This window comes from Epinephelus lanceolatus, chromosome 18, assembly GCF_041903045.1.
Source record: "Epinephelus lanceolatus isolate andai-2023 chromosome 18, ASM4190304v1, whole genome shotgun sequence".
Lineage (NCBI taxonomy): Eukaryota > Metazoa > Chordata > Actinopteri > Perciformes > Serranidae > Epinephelus > Epinephelus lanceolatus.
In genome coordinates this window covers 29,650,455-29,670,964 of record NC_135751.1, presented here as the reverse complement: position 1 = coordinate 29,670,964, position 20,510 = coordinate 29,650,455, and the positions used below count along the sequence as shown (strand labels likewise).

At 38.7% G+C, this 20,510-nt stretch overlaps 2 protein-coding genes across 3 annotated transcripts in view; both read left to right on the top strand.

Moving 5' to 3' along the window:
• Positions 1 to 20,510, top strand: part of LOC144458638 (uncharacterized) — a 219,740-nt gene that overhangs the window by 34,575 nt on the left and 164,655 nt on the right. The window lies entirely within an intron of this gene.
• LOC144458641 (uncharacterized) lies at positions 6,776 to 10,912 on the top strand. Of its 2 annotated transcripts, XM_078161558.1 has the most exons (5): positions 6,776 to 6,977; positions 7,224 to 7,309; positions 9,556 to 9,855; positions 9,986 to 10,060; positions 10,312 to 10,912. In XM_078161558.1, exons 3-5 carry the CDS (start codon positions 9,651 to 9,653, stop codon positions 10,476 to 10,478), a joined length of 447 nt encoding a protein of 148 aa, XP_078017684.1. In that variant the 5' UTR covers positions 6,776 to 6,977; positions 7,224 to 7,309; positions 9,556 to 9,650; the 3' UTR covers positions 10,479 to 10,912. The 2 variants fall into 2 exon arrangements, with proteins under 2 accessions (XP_078017684.1, XP_078017683.1); XM_078161557.1 differs by lacking the exons at positions 6,776 to 6,977; positions 7,224 to 7,309 and having other exon boundaries at positions 9,371 to 9,855.

Here is a 20,510-nt window from a genome sequence, read left to right as displayed (position 1 = left end):
TTATTGGAAGAGGGGGGGTGATACAATACAATAAGTGAGAAAGACATAGATGGAGACAAAGTCACATTAAGTCCAATACACTCTAGTTCATTGCAAGACCACTGTATTTCATGACACCGAAAACTCCCTTTCACAAAAATTAAAACTCCACCACCCTTTGAGCCTACTCTATCCTTCCTATAAATGTTATACCCAGAACATGTAATATTGACGATGGTGAATTTTCATTAAGCCATGTCTCAGATAAACACAGGAAATCTAGGTTGGAGTCCAATAATAGCTGATGAATTTGATCACTTTTAGATTTAAAACTTCTTATATTCAAGTGTCCTCCTAAAATGCCCCTTGGCTTTAATTTTGCGTCCCAGATGATTCTTGAGTGGTTGACAGTCTGAAATAAGTTCAATGTCCGATTTTTCGACATCGCTATATTTAGAACCCTGTTTTTTACAGTGTGCGGCGTGTTGTCTGACATGGAGTTCGCAAGGTTTCCAAACTTCTTTTTTACAGTGTTTGCAGTTAGGTCCGGTGACAGCTTACATGTAGTCTGTTGCGCCGACAGAATAGATGGACCGCTTGGTGATTTATGGACACTGTCCATGCAACCAGCATGTTGAGTGGAGCGATAATTACCGTCGCTTGAGAACGGAGAAAAATCTGCACCTGTTGACCCTCCGACACCGATGTTGGACACGCCCGCGGCCCGAATCTCCTCACGGCCACACCGCTGATCCGCCGGTGCGAGGCCGTCACCACTTCGGCAGTCCCTCGCTGAATCACTCGGCGCACCCACCAGACGCACCACAGGACACCGGGCAGGTAGCTCAAACTCGGCCCGCAGAACAGCCGGAAAAACATCCGTCATGCATCTTTTGTCCGCGGCACAACCAGCGCTTGTCTCTCCTCGTGGGTCAGGGCACGGATGGACATCTCCAGAAAGCAGCAGACAGATTGTAACAAGCAGAGCATTGCCCTGCTGTATGCTGGCCTTAGACCGGTGTTTCTTTGTATGACGGTGCAGCTGAGGAAGGATGAAAGTCGACGCTAGGGTATGCTTGCCAAATCCGAAGTTCGGTGTGGTATGGATTGTTTGTTTGTTCTCTGTTAGGTCAGTCCCATCACTCTCGGTGTAAAAGTTTCTGTGTAGATGCGCTTTGTCAATGAGCTTTATTGACAGATTAATATCGGCAGGTTTCAGCACGCTTAAAATTAATCCGTAGAATAAAAACGCCAGCACTGCACCTGTCCTGCCAGCACCTGTCTTGGCTTCTTCCGCCATCTTTTCATCAATTCATATGTGATTACGACCAGTCTCTGCTTTGTTCTGGTGGTGGGTTGAGACGGGTATGGCTGCAGCCTGTCTTGGGTGGGTTAGCCAAAGTTGCCTACGGGTTACATCTGTAACAGGAAACCGATGGAATTGGGAGCCGGCAATGTTTTTATTCCCACAGCTGGGGAAATCACAAGTTTGCACCATTTTGGTATTCCTCTGTTTACCTGCAGCTGACGAGGGTGTGTCGTGAGCCTGAGCCGGTGTTCACGCTGTAGTAGTAAGATTCAGTAAGATTGTTATTCACGTCGGCGGCAATGACACCCGGTTACGCCAATCGGAGGTCACTAAAATTAATATTGCCTCGGTGTGTGAATATGCAAAAACGATGTTGGACTCCGTAGTTTTCTCTGGACCCCTCCCAAATCTGACCAGTGATGACATGTTTAGCCGCATGTCATCATTTAATCGCTGGCTGTCCAGGTGGTGTCCAGCAAACGATGTGGGTTTTGTTAATAATTGGCAAACTTTCTGGGGAAAACCTGGTCTTATTAGGAGAGACGGCATTCACCCCACTTTGGATGGAGCTGCTCTCATTTCTAGGAACCTGGCAAATTTTATTAGTAATTTAAATCCCTGACAACCCAGAGTTGAGACCAGGACAGAGAGTTGCAGTCCTAAACGCCTCTCTGAGCTTCTAGTTCAGTTACCCAGCCATAGTTTTCATAGTTTTATACAAACGGTGTCTGTCCCCCGACCACCGAAATTATTTAAATCTAAAATTAAACAAAGAGGAGTTGTGCATAACAACCTCATAAAAATTAAAACCTCTTCTGTGACAGAAAGACAAAACAGGAGAATTAAATGCGGACTGTTAAATATCAGGTCTCTATCGTCTAAAGCAGTGTTAGTAAACGAATTAATATCAGATAATCATATTGATTTACTCAGTCTCACTGAAACCTGGCTGTGTCAAGATGAATATGTTAGTCTAAATGAGTCCACTCCTCCCAGTCATAATAATACCCACATTCCTCGAGGCAGCGGCCGAGGAGGGGGAGTTGCAGCCATTTTTAACTCTAGTCTGTTAATCAGCCCTAAACCTAAACTAGATTATAATTCATTTGAAAGCCTCGTTCTTAGTGTTTTACATCCGACCTGGAAAACCTCGCAGCCACTTTTATTTATTATAGTGTACCGTGCTCCTGGCCCGTATTCTGAATTTGTATCTGAATTCTCAGAGTTTTTATCCAGTTTAGTTCTTAAATCAGATAAAGTTATTATTGTAGGCGATTTTAACATTCATGTCGACGTTGATAATGACTCCCTGGCTACTGCGTTTATCTCATTAATAGACTCCATTGGCTTCAGTCAGGGTGTACATGAACCCACTCATTGTTTTAACCATACCCTCGATCTAGTTCTGACGTATGGAATTGAAATTGATAACCTAAAAGTCTTTCCACAGAATCCCTTGCTATCAGATCATTATCTGATTACTTTTGATTTCTTTTTACTCGATTACACGCCACTCAGCAACAGTTACTATACTAGATGTTTATCAGATAGTGCTGTCACAAAATTTAAGGAAAATATTACTTCGTCGTTAAATTCAATACCAATACCTTCAGTAACAGAGGTTTCCTGTGCCGACTTTAACCTCTCCCAAATTGATCATTTTGTTGATAGCGCCGTAGGCTCGCTGCGAACAACGCTCGACTCTGTAGCTCCTCTTAAAAAGAAGTTAACAAAGCAAAGAAAGTTCACTCCTTGGTATAACTCTCAAACCCGTAGGTTAAAACAAATATCGCGAAAATTTGAAAGGAATTGGCGATTAATCAAACTGGAAGAATCTCGTTTAATCTGGACAGACAGTCTCAAAACTTATAAGAGGGGCCTCCGCAATGCCAGAGCAAACTATTACTCAGCATTAATAGAAGAAAACAAGAACAACCCCAGGTTTCTTTTCAGCACTGTAGCCAGGCTGACTGAGAGTCAAAGCTCTATTGAGCCTTGTATTCCTTTAGCCCTTAGCAGTAATGATTTTATGAGCTTTTTTAATGACAAAATTCTAACTATTAGAGGCAAAATTCATGACCTCCTGCCCTCAGATGGTAGGCCTACCTATCTAACCTCAAACACAGCTGTAGAATCTAATATATATTTAGATTGCTTCTCCCCAATTTCTCTTCAAGAATTGACCGCAGTGATTTCTTCATCTAAATCATCAACGTGTCTCTTAGACCCCATCCCAACTAGGCTACTTAAGGAGGTCTTTCCTTTAGTTAACACTCATATATTAGATATGATCAATATATCCCTATTAACAGACTATGTACCACAGTCTTTTAAGGTAGCTGTAATTAAACCTCTCCTAAAAAAGCCCACCCTGGATCCAGAGGTGTTAGCCAACTATAGACCAATATCTAATCTTCCCTTTATGTCAAAGATCCTTGAGAAAGTAGTCGCAGACCAGCTGTGTGATTTTCTCCAGGATAATAATTTATTTGAGGAATTTCAGTCAGGATTTAGAGTGCATCATAGCACTGAGACAGCTCTAGTTAAAATTACAAATGACCTTCTGATTGCTTCAGACAAAGGACTCGTCTCTGTTCTTGTTTTATTAGATCTTAGTGCGGCGTTTGACACAATTGACCATCAAATTCTACTGCAGAGACTGGATCACTTAATTGGCCTAAAAGGTTCAGCACTAAGCTGGTTTAAATCTTATTTATCTGATCGTTTTCAATTTGTTGACGTTCGTAATGAATCATCCTTACGTACCAAAGTTTGTTTTGGAGTTCCGCAAGGTTCTGTGCTCGGACCAATCCTATTTACTCTATATATGCTTCCTTTAGGTAACATCATTAGAAATCACTCTATAAATTTCCATTGTTATGCGGATGATACACAGTTGTATTTATCGATGAAGCCAGAAGAAAGTAATCAATTAACTAAACTCCATAACTGCCTTAAAGACATAAAAAATTGGATGAGCACCAATTTCCTGATGTTAAATTCAGACAAAACTGAAGTTATTGTTCTTGGCCCCAAACAACTCAGAGACTCTTTATCTGATGACATAGTTTCTCCAGATGGCATTGCTCTGGCCTCTAGCACTACCGTAAGAAACCTCGGAGTAATATTTGATCAAGATTTGTCTTTTAATTCTCATTTAAAGCAAACCTCACGGACTGCATTTTTTCATCTGCGTAATATTGCGAAAATTAGGCCTATCCTGACCCGAAAAGATGCAGAAAAATTGGTCCACGCTTTTGTTACCTCAAGGCTGGATAACTGTAACTCTCTATTATCAGGTAGCTCTAGTAAGTCCTTAAAAACTCTCCAGCTAATTCAGAATGCAGCAGCTCGTGTACTAACAGGAACTAAGAAACGAGATCATATTTCTCCTGTTTTAGCTTCTCTGCACTGGCTCCCTGTAAAATCCAGAATTGAATTTAAAATCCTACTGTTAACTTATAAAGCTCTAAATGGTCAAGCTCCGTCATATCTTAGAGAGCTCATAGTGCCATATTATCCCACCAGAACACTGCGCTCTGAGAACGCAGGGTTACTCGTGGTCCCTAAAGTCTCCAAAAGCAGATCAGGAGCCAGAGCCTTCAGCTATCAGGCTCCTCTCCTGTGGAATCATCTTCCTGTTACAGTCCGGGAGGCAGACACCGTCTCCACATTTAAGACTAGACTTAAGACTTTCCTCTTTGATAAAGCTTATAGTTAGGGCTGGCTCAGGCTTGCCCTGTACCAGCCCCTAGTTAGGCTGACTTAGGCCTAGTCTGCCGGAGGACCCCCTATAATACACCGGGCTCCCTCTCTCTCTCTCTCTCTCTCTCTCTCTCTCTCTCTCTCTCTCTCTCACTCTCATCCTATTACTGCATCTTGCTAACTTGGCCATTCTGGATGTCACTAACTCGGCTTCTTCTCCGGAGCCTTTGTGCTCCACTGTCTCTCAGAATAACTCATACCGCAGCGGTGCCTGGACAGTGTGACGTGTGTGGTTGTGCTGCTGCCGTGGTCCTGCCAGATGCCTCCTGCTGCTGCTGCCATCATTAGTCATTAGTCATACTTCTACTGTTATTATACACATATGACTATCGTCACACAAGTATACTGTCAGATATTAATACATACTTTCAACATATTGTACCACAGTAGCCAGAACTATAACTATAATATTATTACTTTCATTAATGTTGTTGTAAGCTACTGTCATTACCTGCATCTCTCTCTCTCTCTCTCTCTCTCTCTCTCTCTCTCTCTCTCTCTCTCTCTCTCTGTCTCATTGTGTCATATGGATTACTGTTAATTTATTATGCTGATCTGTTCTGTACGACATCTATTGCACGTCTGTCCGTCCTGGAAGAGGGATCCCTCCTCAGTTGCTCTTCCTGAGGTTTCTACCGTTTTTTTTTCCCCGTTAAAGGGGTTTTTTTTGGGGAGTTTTTCCTTATCCGCTGTGAGGGTCTTAAGGACAGAGGGATGTCGTATGCTGTAAAGCCCTGTGAGGCAAATTGTGATTTGTGATATTGGGCTTTATAAATAAAATTGAATTGAATTTAATTGAATAGTAGGTGTATATATAGAGCTAGTACATCTTTTTCCTCACTAATAATAGCCTACTGGTTCTCTGTTGTAAACAGCCGGTGAAGTTTTCGTTAGCCGTTGCTATCCTGCGCACCTGCATGGCGTGGTGATGAACTGTCTGATTGATTTCTGTTGGCGTACTGTCTTGCAGGCCTGCACGGCGGAGTGATACTGGCCAGAAAATAGTCCCAATTGATAGCAAGGTCTGACGTAATGCAGGGATGTTTTAAAATTGTTGAAATAGTCTAACAAAACACATGCATACTTCTTTGTATCTTAAAACCTTTTGGTTACGTGTCCCCTGTACATCTTCAGAACTACTTTTTCTCCGGTAAGCTACGGGCGATTTCTCAGAGCAGGAGGCTTGTTGACAGTAGTGACACCGTCACATCAGAGCTACAGATGGTCAGCGTTTCACACAACTTCATGTCCGAAAACCTGAACTATCACTTTAACAAGCTGAGTTTGATAGCTCCTTTATTTCTTATTTTGTTTTGAGATTTTTTAATAGAAAATAGTATTTTACTTATTAAATAAAATATAATTTCTAAAGCAGACTATGTTGCTATAGTTTCCGAGCACTGTATCCAGCTTTACAGTCTGGATAAAGGATGCTGTTGACCACAATACAGTGGGTTGATGTTACATCAATATCTTAAAAGTTGTTTTTTAATGTTGAAAATATGACCTTGGAGTCATTTTTAAGTCAAGTTTTTCAGATTCAAATGTGACCATAAGCCATGTCACGGTACATTAATGACAATGACAGGAAAAAAACAACACTGAATTTAAAAGAAATCCCAGTAAACTGATTAAAACATGTACAATGCAAAATGCTAAATAGGAAGTGTGTAACATTTATAAATAGTTTTGTCAATTAGAATAGAATTTTTGTGATATTCTTACCCACTGCTGACAGTACAGGTCCCTGTTCCTCGAGTGCAGGAAACAGTGTCAGGTTTTTGTATGAGGGTTTATCACAGTGTACGGGGCAGCACAGAGATATAGAGCCATACAAAAACCTAACAGCAACAATCTGCAACACTCTCCCATTCTTGTGACAGAGAAAAAGGACAGGATGAAATATTTCTCATTGGAATACGAGGTAACACTGTGTTCATCATTTTTAATGAGCAGATTAGTCGTTAAATGTTAGTTAATCAATCGTTTTAAGTCACAGTTAGTGCGCAGATGTAAATGTTATCTTCCAGTAAATCTTCATTTTAAGAACTGATTAAGAATCAGCACAAAACACATGATCATAGGATGACACCAGGGTATAATACTGACCAGGATTTATGTTTATTTTAGTCACATAATGACGTTTTCAGGCATTTTTCTGGTACATGAGGTTTTTGTTTAGGCACTGAGTGGAGATGTAGCACTGTGATGCTTTGGACTACTGGGGCCAGGGGACTGATGTCACAGTATCTTCACGTAAGTCACATTTAAACTTTTAATTTTTATTACGAAGTCTTTTTGTCTTTTTTGTGTGTTTTTAGTGTGTTTCTTGATGGTAGAGAAGTTTATCTAATGGCCTTATTTAGGTTTATACTGATGTGAAACAGAGCAGACAGATGTTTGTAATGCAGCTGTTTCTTAGAAAGCTTTGAAAACATTTTCTTTGGCATCATCACTAAATGCAGGTTTGAGATGTTCTTAGAATTTATTCAGCTCGATTATAATTTGCTGATGAATGATTACCATGGATATTAATTATGAACCATGCCATACCTGGATTTGTTTTAATAAGAAGTTAGCGTAAATCTAAACATATATTTTATTTGTGAGATTAATACCAGGTCAGTGTGTGTTTCGCTTAAATAACTAAACACTGAAGAAAGACATAATCAAGTACATACATTTATCTTGTGTCAAAGTCAAAGTTGTTCATGTATTAACTTGTTGATTATATCCGTTATGTTAACATTATTAGAATATGGATTATATGTCATTATTTATTCCTTTATTAGTTAATATTAAATACATAATTTAAAAAGATTGTTGAGATAAACCAGGCACGTAAGAACAATTTAGGATTTCAGTTTGTGAAATGTTCAAATCCTCCAACAACTAGTAGCATTTTATATTTACAATCAACCTGATTTAAGAGTTACAGGTGGTTATAAAGATAACAAAAATGTTTTTGGGAAAAATTAATTATTTTTATTCATCATATATTAGACCCAAAGTGTTCAATATTAAATAAATGAATAGGGCATTTAAAGAAAGCATCAAGACATGACATTTATTAAACTACAGTAGTTTACAATTTATGGTTACATCGCACAGTATATATGTATTTATATTTTATATATGTATATCAATATATTGTATTTATTTTTATGATTTGTATGTCATATTGTCAGCCAATTCATATGACTCTGTATTTATATTTTAAAGTTACACTTTGAAATGAACTGTACCGACCTATTGTTTTTAATTTGAAATGAAAAAAAAACAAAAAAAAAAAAATTACTATAATGTAAAAAAAAAAAAAATCCACAAGGTCAATGCCCGACACGGCAAAAAAAGTTTTAAACTGACTAATTCTTTTTGACACAACAGTGTGGTTTTAATATTTAAATGATATTTGATCAGTGATGATATATGATCATAAACACACAGACAAATACACACAAAATCAAAACTATATATAATGTCCAGTGTCATCTTAAATATATGACAGCAAATATTCTTTGGAGGGTAAATGTTGGCAGATTGTATGCATAAGTAAATACAGCTGATTTAATTTCAAAAGGAAAAAACTATATTATATAATATCATAATGAGTATTATTTTTAAAGACGACTGTCGTGCACACTGACATGCTGTGTTAATTGTCTATTAACAAGAAGCTAAAAACTGACATTTAAAAGTTGTTATGTTGGTAAATGTGAAACCTGTTGTGTTTATATTGTAATCAATAAAGGGAAATTTGTATTTTATGTGAAGATAAATAATTGTTAATTGTTTATCAAATATTTAATATAGACAAATAAAACTGTAAATTCTGTGAAGGAAAATGTCTTTACTATATTATGTTATATTATCATATCATATCATATTATATTTTTTATACTTTATTATATTGTAAGTTACTCCATTTAGGATCAGTATGTTTTCATCTTAATTTTCATTTCATATCAGTTTTTATTCATATTTCTCAAGTGATTGTGTGTTGTTAAAATTGTTGAAAATTAATATGAATTGTGGAAAAAAAATATTATTTATATATCAATTTTTTAAATTGGTCAGAGTAAAGTATACGGTGGTAAATGTATTGTTTCTTGTTTTATGTGAAGGTAAATATAGTAAAGTATAATATGTGTATTCATGTACCAGTCAGTTATTTAAAATACAGGAAAACTAAAAGTAAAAGTGACACTTTTTTATGTAATACCAATTCTTGTTAAATTAGAGTGACTGAAGTTTACGTCCATTAAAATAAAGAATAGTTTCTTTAGTGTCCATAGAAGACATGCTGACAGTAGCTGCTCAGTGTGTTTAATATGAAGGTGAATCCAGTATATGTAGTGAACTTTGTGCTGTATTGATGAGTAGTTTAGTGATCAGAGTCCATGTAGTTTCCAGGATCAGACTGAATGCAGTGCAGTGCTGTAAGCTGCTGCTGACTGTGTGAATGTGTGTCTGTGCTGCTTGTTGCTGCTGTCAAACTTCAGATGAGCAGGTAGTGAAGCCCGTGGTGAGCGTGTACCCAGCAGCATCCAGAGCCCACCTGGAGGGGAAGAGCTCCCTGCTGTGTCTGGCCTCAGGCATGTTTCCTCCTCGGGTCCGCTTCTCCTGGAAAAGACAAGAGGAGAATGGACCTCTGCTCCCTGCTGAGGGAGAGCAGCTGGTGCTCAGAGAGTTGGGACACACCGCCGCCATCTTGCTGATCAGTCAGCAAGAGAACAGCACATATAAATACCACTGCTCCGTCCAGCACCATGGGGGAACAGTGGAGGCCCAGACAGAACAAGGTAATGAAGGCTTGGTGACTGTGTTCAGCAGTGATTCAGTTTCATGTGGAGACGCTGTCAAAGAGAGCAGAGGAGCAGAGGACTGACTTTTCGCACTGACACCAAACATTTCACTCCTTTTCTTTTTCAGAGGTTCCAGCTCCAGCAGCCTCCTGTCCTCCAGAGAGAGAGCCAACAGACATGCCAGCTCTGCAGCAAGCTGACTGTAAGATCACCTGCTGCCTCTCCTTCAATGCCAATCTTTCCTTTTTCACTTCAACATTTAAAGTCACTGTCCTGGCTCCACACCTAAAAAGCTTGCTGGGGCCCTGACTTGTTGGATTTGATAAGGGCCTTTGAGCTTTCATTCAAATTGTAGCTGACCCCTGTCTTCATGTAAAGCTGGTTGTCCCATCTGGAAAAGTCCAAGTTATACTGATCAACGTGTGTGTGTGTGTGTGTGTGTGTGTGTGTCAGTGTCAGTGTCAGTGTCAGTGTCCTTCCAGTCTCAGTGCAGGGTGAAGCTGCTCTTTGTGCTGTACACAGTGCTGATAGTGAAGAGTCTGGCGTACTGCTGTGGACTCTCTCTGCTGATGATCCTCAGAAACAAGGGACCGTCCACCAACTGCACACATGCTGACTGACTGTTTTCTGCTCGCCTTTTCTCACCATCAAATCTCATCAATTCATCTCATTTATCACTTTGATCAGTGTTCACAAACATCACTTATGACGTCTTGTGCTTGGTTGTAAATTTTATCTTTTTATGCACAAGTTAAATAGAGTCATCCTCAACATATAAAAACACACACACACACACACACACACACACACACACATATATATTTGCAAGCTTAAATTCTGTGTTGTGTTATTTTAATACAGTTTGTTTCCACTTTTAAATTTGACTTGTATAATGACAGAAATTGAATCTGAATCATGAGCTGTCTGTCAGATATTTTATTGTTTGTAGTATTTCTTCTGTTCTTGTGTTTCTTTTTAATACATTCTGCAGAGTGTGGCAGGTTTGTCAAATTCTTTCAGTGTCACATTCTCAATAAACTGAAAAATCAAAGTGTCTGTGTTTTATAAACCTCTTTATTTTTATGGATTCCAGTTTGGCTTCATAGCAAATAATCAGAAACAGAATCAGCTTCATTGGCCGTGTATGTTGACACCTACAAGTCATTTGACTCTGGTTGTAAGTAGCTCTGAATATACTTTCACACAGCGCCAAGAACACATGTACAGGAAGATATGAATATAAGCATGCAGCTAAACAAGGACAACAAAGCTAAACAAAGATCAGCAAACATATACACACAGCTATTACATGCAAGTCAGTAGATGTGGGTGTTCCACCAGGTTCAGTGCTGAGCCCCTTTTATAATTGTGTCAGTATGGATGTAAAACTTCACGCTGATGACACTGTTGTTTACACACATGAACAAACAGCAGAGCGAGCTGCTTTGAAGCTACGACTGCTATAAAATGATTACACAGCAGCTTCATCAGTCGGCCTCAAGTCTGAATGTTGCTGAAATAATGGAGCTGTTTGTTTTTATTAATCAATAAAATGTCACTTAACTATTACAGTTTCATCAAGATGAAATGGATTGGTATCGTTACTGATTAGACGGGAATTAAGATTTATATTTATGAACACATTTCAAGACAGAATCACAAAATGCTTCACAAAGAAATACAAAAGTTAGACATGTAGAAAACATATTTGTGATGAAGTCATGTATGAAGAGTATTTATCAGATAATGAAGAGATGAATTTGAACTTGTTTTTGTACTGACGTGTTAAAAATGTATGCACGCTATGATCCTGAGGTGAACCAACATGGCCGCTCTAGTTCTGCTTCAGAAACAGAGATGTTTTTTTGAGGGGGTGAAACAACAAGATGACTTGTTTTTCTCCGTGGTTTGTGTTTCTGTCTGAGTGGTTTGTGTTCTGTGGCTCTGATCAATGATAACAGATGTAACACTTATTTTTGGAAATGTTGCGGTGGAGGAGTCAGTGCTTAAAATCCTCTCATGCTGGTTTAAACACTCTGAAACTTCAAACTTGCCTGAAATTGTATTTTACAGAGAAATTTCTGAGAAGATTTCAGAAACAGCATTTAAGAAAAGTTGAGCTGATTTCTTGGTGTGCTGTGACTGTGAACATGCTGCTGTTTTGAACCGTAGTTTAGTTCTTATTTCCATGTGAACACTGTAGTGAGTGACTGAAGTTCCTGTAATCTGGATTTAAGCAGAGTGGATGGTTGTAACTGTCATTGTGTTCTTACTGTGAGAAAGGCTGCAGAGCAGAAACCCACACAGCCCGTCTGCTGCAGGAGAGGAAGTGTTGATGGGCTGTCAACAGTTTTTTTTATGAGTTCTAATAACCACTGAGAACAGATTCATATCTGCTGCTGTGCACACTCATCAACTGCTCTCCCTCTCTGTGGCTGTTTGTCTTTTCTCTTGTTGTCTGGAAGCCTTTTTTCCACTGAGCCCTCCACCCACGCACAGCTGAACTGAGCCCAGAGAGCCCTATGCTATAAAGAAGTCTTCAAACATAGATATACCTGTTAGAATCTGGCTCACAATATTCACATCTATAATCAAACTGACATTACTGTATGGTAGTGAAGTGTGGGCTTCTCTTGTAAATCAAGATCATTTGTCTGTTCAACTATGTGCTTGGAGGAGTGTGGTCATGTGTTTGATGTATGATAGCCTCGGCCAATAGTGTGTGAATGGGTGAATGTGTCATGTAGTGTTTAAGTGCTTTGAGAGAAGACTAGGAAGGTGCTGTACAAGTACAGGTCTATTAAAAGTATTATGGAAGTAATTACAATCATCCTTTTTCATTTTAATTATAAGAGGTTTGTGTCTTTTTGAAAATACTTTTTTAAAGATAATGACTCATGTTGCTCCTCCTCTTTATTATTTTGATATTGTTCATACTGGCTGAAGTTTCACCACAGGCTATAAACATTTAACACCCAATACTCACAACTGTACTTTTCCCCCAAACATTTTACATTTTTGAAAATTAATTAATTATGTTATATGTTGTTATGTTTATCATCTCCCCAGCACCTGGAATCAACAGCCCATGTTTGATTCAGTTATGTAAATTAGGTGATTTCACAGTCGGTTAGCTCTCAAGTCTGTTGTTAATAGACTCAGGAACTGAAACCTTTAGCACAGTCATGAGAAACTATGTAAAATCATTGTGAACATCTGTGGACTGATCTGAGATATTTTAATATGCACTTAAAACTGTAACAAGATCTTGACACAATATGTCCTTTTAGACCAAATGATAGTGATCACAAGAGGTGTAGCAACTCATAATGTCATAATGTAATAATTGGCTCATAATGTAATAAAATCTTGAGCGTAATAATGTAATAACTTATTACATTATGAGCCTTACTGGTGCTGCGCATAATGTAATAACAGCTCATAATGTAATAACAGCTCATAATGTAATAATGGCTCATATTGTGAGAAAAGTGTTGCATTATCATCATTCTGCTCAATCTGAACCAGTGGTTAAAAGGCCTGGAGAATCTCACAGACTGACCTGTACAGTCTCTGGGTTGCACTTTGATAACTACTGGATGGCCTGGGTCAGACAGGCTCCTGGAAAAGGACTGGAGTGGGTTGCTCGTATCAGTAGTGGCAGTGGCAGCATCTACTACTCTCAGTCAGTTCAAGGCCAGTTCACCATCTCCAGAGACAACAGCAGAAAGCAGGTGTATCTGCAGATGAACAGTCTGAAGACTGAAGATTCTGCTGTTTATTATTGTGCTCGACAGCCACAGTGACTGGAGTTGGTTGAACAGCTGTACAAAAACCTACACCACTTCTTTCAAGCTGGTAGAGCCCAAGCATGAAATACCTTTTTAGTACTTATATTAACTATTTCATTTTATTGTTCACATTATTTTTTTACATGTTGTTTACATTACAAATATAAGAACACATTACCTTTGTCCCTGTAGTATATAAAGCCCTAAAAACTGTTCCTGATGAAGATTTATTCTAAATATTAAATACAGAAAAAACTCAAAAAGCACTTGTTCTTAAAAGGGCCAAAGAAAGCACAACAACATGGCACAAACTTTACATTTCTATAAATGAAGACACAATGAGTCATAACATGAATGAAAAATAATGTTGCTTTTCCTTCATAAAATCACCAGAGGGCAGTCAGTGTCAAGTTTCTGTCTCTTCTGTGACTTAAAGGAGACACTCAGATCTGCTGTTCTCACTGACCTTAACTGACTGATACTCAAACCATGGAGAGTTCATATTTCTCTATTGTACATCAATAGGTACATTTCTGAAGTCTGATTAAAATAATTTCTGAAAGACGACAGCAGTGATCTATAAAGTGGAGATGAGTGATGACAGCATATTAAATTTTAATTTACTTGAATCCCACATAGATTGTGTTGTGTCAAATTGCTCAGTGCTGATCTTAATGAATGTGTTTTTATGTTAATATTCACATTAATGACAATAATAATGCTTATTGCTGTTTACTATCATATAGAGGAATTTACATAATGTTCTGATATTGAATTGATATCAATACTGTCCAATTAAGCATTAGTTGTTTGCAGCAGCAACAAAGTTGTTTCATTTCTATAAATGTGGTGTCATTGTTAAAATGTTACAATTTAGTGTGTAATGAAATTGAAATGATATTTAATGCAGAAGTGATTCCCAGGCATATTTTTACTGTGCAGATATAATAACACTGAACAGACTCTTCTATTGGCTCCAGTTAGACCAACATTGATGCTTCATATGTTTGATTCTATGCAAACTCAGTGAGCTTCCTTGTTACTCAGCTATAAAAACATCACATCAGGCTGTCAGTGGAGTTCACAGCACGTCAGTTTCAACATAAACCATGTTCTCTGTAGCTCTGCTGCTGCTGTTGGCAGCTGGATGTGAGTCTCTCTGGATTTGTCAAAGTCAGCAGCTCTTCTTTTGCTCTATAACTTGTCACAAAACATTTTCTCTTTTTAACAGGTATGAAGTGTCAACAGGTGACACAGCCAGCCTCTGTGACTGTGCAGCCAGGTCAACGTCTGACCATCACCTGTCAGGTCTCTTATTCTGTGAGCAGCTACTACACAGCTTGGATCAAACAGCCTGCAGGGAAAGGACTGGAGTGGATTGGAATGGCAGCTTCTGGATACACCACATATTACAAAGATTCACTGAAGAACAAGTTCAGTATCAGCTTAGACTCTTCCAGCAACACAGTGACTCTAAACGGACAGAATGTGCAGCCTGAAGACACTGCTGTGTATTACTGTGCCAGAGAGCCACAGTGACACAAAGCATCAGTAGACCTGAACAAAAACCCCTCAGTGCCTGAACACTTGTAACATGAAGCCACCAGAGGAGGAGCCCTCAGACCACTAATGATTTCAACACCAGCTCACTGTTACAGTACAGAGAGAAACAGACTTTAGGTTTTATAAATCCTTCTTCATTACCTGTAACAGCAGCTGTTTTCATTAATCTTAATACTCTGACATCACCAGTGATGGAATAAATTCAACTGATAACATGCAGTTATTTTTAGAATCATAACTGCATCAGTGACTACATCAATAGTTTTTAGACAACTCAATAGTGAAATTACAAAAAAGTTTGTTTTCATCAACAATGCAAAGTGTCCAATCTGTTTAATCTGACTTCCATAAATGTATTTACACTGTGTTAGCTTATTTAAAAAAGTGGGCCTTGTCATATGTGTATGCTGCATGGGCTGTTTTGATGCATTTACAGGTCAGGTTACAGAGGCAGCTGGTTTGTCCACAGAGATGCCAGTGACAGCTAGCTTGATGCAGAAACATCAGACGCTGCCTGTGGACGACCCAAGAAGCACAAGAGAACAGAATTTGACACAGTTTGGCTGACCGAGAAAAAGACTGAGTCAAGTTAGCTGTCACTCACTCCTCCATGATCAAACCAGCCGCCACTTCAGTTAGAGACAGACACAGACAAAGCAGAGTGATGTCTCAGCAAGTAGAGCACACGTGACATCACTCCACAATTTCTGGAAAGTTATTTAAATAAAATATCTCTGCACACTCAGCTGACTGAACTGAGTTTATGTGCATTTGGCTCACCCACTGTGAAACTTGTGACTTTTAGAAGCTGCATTCACATTTTTGGAAAACTCCAGACTATACTGCATCTCACAGACAATTTCATTTTTATTATCAAATTATTCCGTCCATGTTTTCTGAATCACAAAAACCATATAACATTAGAGTTGAGGAACAGCCTCTCCAGTCCACTGTTTTACTATATGTAAATCAGCCTCCTTGTGTGTTGCCTCATAAAGAAGTGAAGTGTGTGTGTGTCAGTGAGAGGACAGAAGAGCTCACATCAGTTCAGCTTCAACATCAACCATGTTCTCTGTAGCTCTGATACTGCTGCTGGCAGCTGGATCCTGTGAGGAGCTTTCAGTGGATTCACACTAATAAACACATTAGAAACACTGAATAGTCAGATGAATGATGGAGATAATATTGATTTGTGTTTCCACAGGTGTGAACAGTATTGATCTCATCCAGCCAGACTCAATGGTTGTGCAGCCTGGACAGTCTTTGACCATCACCTGTCAGGTCTCTGGTTATTCTTTGACTGATAACAGCTATGCAACAGGTTGGATCAGACAGCGTGAAGGAAAACCAATGGACTGGATTATACATCGGTGGGGTGGAGGAAGCGTTTACCAAAATAATGCTCTGAAGAACAAGTTCCTTTACCACACACGCACTTCTACAAGCTCAGTGACATTAACAGGACAGAATCTGCAGCCTGAGGACACAGCTGTGTATTACTGTGTGCGTTACCCCACAGTGATACAAACCACCAACAGACCTGCACAAATACCCAGCAACCATGTGACTCAACCACACACACATGCTGATAATGAGAGATATACATAAAGAATGTTATTGGCAGTTTGTCCCTGAAATAGTTTACTTTAAAATGTGTATACATGCTCTTCTTTTATTGGTGTAAAGTGATACATACAACAACAACAACAACAACAAGAACAACAACAACAGCTTATAATAATGATAAGTAGCAGTAGTATTTTAGTGAACAAAAGTATAGTAAATAAAGTAAGTTAAAAAAGGTTCCCTCTAATAAACTAATCATGACTGTGTTAGGAAAGTTTTCAGTTTCTTAGTGTTTCACATTTTGCCAGCTCTGGTAGAAAGACACCACAAAGACACCATCAGCAACTCTCCTAATTTGTAACTGAACAACTGATATAGTTTTACGCACCTATTTGCCTCACTATATTTGCCTGGAGTTTATTATTTGTAGCCTTTGCCTGGTGTGGCTTTGCTCTTTGTCGAGGTAGGCTGGCTCATGTTATTCTGTTGACTTCAGGCAGCTTCTGTTTGTCTGCTGCTGATAGACAACAACTACCTCACATAAAAAGAGGTGTAAATAAACAAGAATAAAATGCTTGATGTTTTTTATTTTCAAATATCCAAAGCTAATAAAAGAAGTTCAGAGCTGTAATGATGAACAATAATTTAAATGTTAGTCCTCTAAACATGTGTTACAACATGCATCTTCTGCTGTGAGGAGCACAGGGCTTTAAACAACTCTCTAACCTTTCTTGAATGTTAAAAGTATCTACCATTCCTGTTTAAAACTCTAGAGTGCAGACAAGATCTGGCTTCAACACTGATCCTAGTGACATCTATAAACATGAAGAAATGACAGAAGGAAAGAAGTGATTGTTTTTACTTAATTGTTTTCAGCTCTTAATGTGCCAGATATTAATGTCCTCCTCCTAATGATCACCTGTTACCAACCTTTCTGCCATGAAATAACCATAAATCTGTCACAATGCCAGATCCAGGCGTGTTGTGCATCACTGCTTCACTAATGGTTGTTTTTACATTATTGTTGTGGTAATGTTGATGATCAAGTTACTCCATTTCAAACACACAAAAAAACATTTTTTAATCTACAAACTTGTGTGAACATTTCTTGGTGACTAAACATTCTGTCCATCTCGATCAAAGAGGAGTCCAATCAGCTGTTTCCTCCCTGTGAGGAGGAGTCAATGCAAAACTCAGATATCTTCCACCTCTACTTATCTGACTGCAGAGAGGAGGACAGAGAACAGTGGACACACAGTTTAACATGATGGACTATAGGACAGGACTGCTGCTTTTAACTATCTGCTGGGCAGGTGAAGATTTTACCTGATTTTTATATTAGGTTTTCTTTTAGGTTGTAAATGTGTTGCATGTCATGGTTTTCTTGCTCTCTTGACAGGCGTTGATGGTCAGACTCTGACTCAGTCTGAACCAGTGATTAAAAGGCCTGGAGAATCTCACAGACTGACCTGTACAGCCTCTGGATTCGACATCAGTGGCTACTTCATGCACTGGGTCAGACAGGCTCCTGGAAAAGGACTGGAGTGGGTTGCCGCTATTTATGATAGTAGCAACATCTTCTACTCTCAGTCAGTTGAAGGCCGGTTCACCATCTCCAGAGACAACAGCAGACAGCAGGTGTATCTGCAGATGAACAGTCTGAAGACTGAAGATTCTGCTGTTTATTATTGTGCTCGAGACACACAGTGACTGGAGTTGGTTGAGCAGCTGTACAAAAACCTGCAGTGCTCATTCTTACCAAAATTATGTCCAGACTCAAAGTTGTTCAAGAAACCTACAGATTACAGTCAACATTTTGTGCAAGCCACTCATTTTTTTGAAGAAAAATATTTCTTAACACAGATCTGACTGTGGAAATTATATTACTAAATCGTCATGTCGTCACATAATTGTCTAACCTGAGATGTACAAGTCTTTGTACTTGTTATAGTTTGCAGGAGTTTGGAGTGGGGTCAAAACAACAATGTCCAATGACTATGGAGTGAGAGAATAAATGGATGTTTGAACTATAATTCAGCTGTACACTTGTTAACTGTCCTTATTGTCTACTGTTTATTTTACTCTTCTTCATGATATAAAAGAGCACTTTCATAGATACATTTTTAACAGATAATCCAGCAGACATCTTCCTGTGCAATACAGCTATTTTTCTGATTGCATATCGTCACACAGGTTTCAGTTCCCATGTAGCTAAAATCCTCTGGAGGCTCCAAGTTTCTCTGTATGTCTGTGGCTTTAAACTGCCACAACCTGAATACTGAAACCTTTAAAAGTTCAAAATAATACAGCCTTCAACCAGCTGTAGCAAACTAAAATATTTATTTGGATGATCTTGCTTCCACTTCATTTGTGTCTGCTGCATTATTAAATAAATATATAAACAAACAACTGATTAATTAATCTTGAAATTATAATCAGATGTTTTTTTTAGAAGTTTATCTTGCACTGAAATGGCTCTAGAAATACAAAGTGAGCTTGCTTTAAAAAGTAGGTTGGGTTATTTGTATGTTAAGAGGCTAATACCAATTCTTTATTCTTGTAGATGTAGAGAGTTCTGCATCAGATGCTGAATGCAAGGAAGGGTGTAGCTTAAAACCCTATTTATGCTTTTTTATTTTAAATAAATACCCCTTTTTTTTCTCTTTTCTTTTTTTTTTTTTTGCTCACGCGCCTCGTGCACTGGCATGGATAGGGGCCCACTGACATTGAGAGTGTACAGGGCCCAGAATTTGGTGCTACGCCCTGGTGACATCACTCCGCAACTTCTGGAAAGTTATTTAAATAAAATATTTTTTTGTTTTTCCACAGAGCACTGGCCCACTCAGCTGACTGAGCTGAGTGGGCAGAGAGGATTTTATGTTTATTTGGCTCACCCACTGTAAAACTCGTGACTTTTAGAAACTGCATTCACATTTTGGAAAACTCCAGACTATACTGCATCTCACAGACAATTTCATTTTTATTATCAAATAATTCCGTCCATGTTTTCTGAATCACAAAAACCATTTGACATTAGAGTTGAGGAACAGCCCCTCCAGTCCACTGTTTTACTGTATGTAAATTCTGACCTCCTTGTGTGTTGAACTGTCACTGTGAATTGTTCATCGTTTTGTGTAGAATAAAAACTTTAGGCTTTAAGTTATTAATTAAAGATATACAATTCAATTCATTTTACATGTCACAACAAAGGTTCATAACAGCTCTGACTACATGTGACAGGACAGTTCATCCTTCTTTTATAGCCTGTCAGTGTCCTTCTCTATGCAAAGTGAACTTCCTCACAGTCTGCTATAAAGACTTGATATCATGCTGTCAGCTGCAGCAGAAGAAGAGAAGCTCCCATCAGATCAACTTCAATACCAACCATGTTCTCTGTAGCTCTGCTGCTGCTGCTGGCTGCTGGATCCTGTGAGTCTCACTGAGGCAGAGACACTGACAGTATGATCACAGCACACTGACTGTTCACTCTTATTACACTCATTCAATATTCAACATGTTTTCCTCCACAGGTGTGAAGTGTGAACAGTTGACACAGCCAGCCTCTGTGACTGTGCAGCCAGGTCAACGTCTGACCATCACCTGTCAGGTCTCTTATTCTGTTGGTAACCATCACACACATTGGATCAGACAGCCTGCAGGGAAAGGACTGGAATGGATTGGAGCAGCACGTGTTGGATACACCACATTTTACAAAGATTCACTGAAGAACAA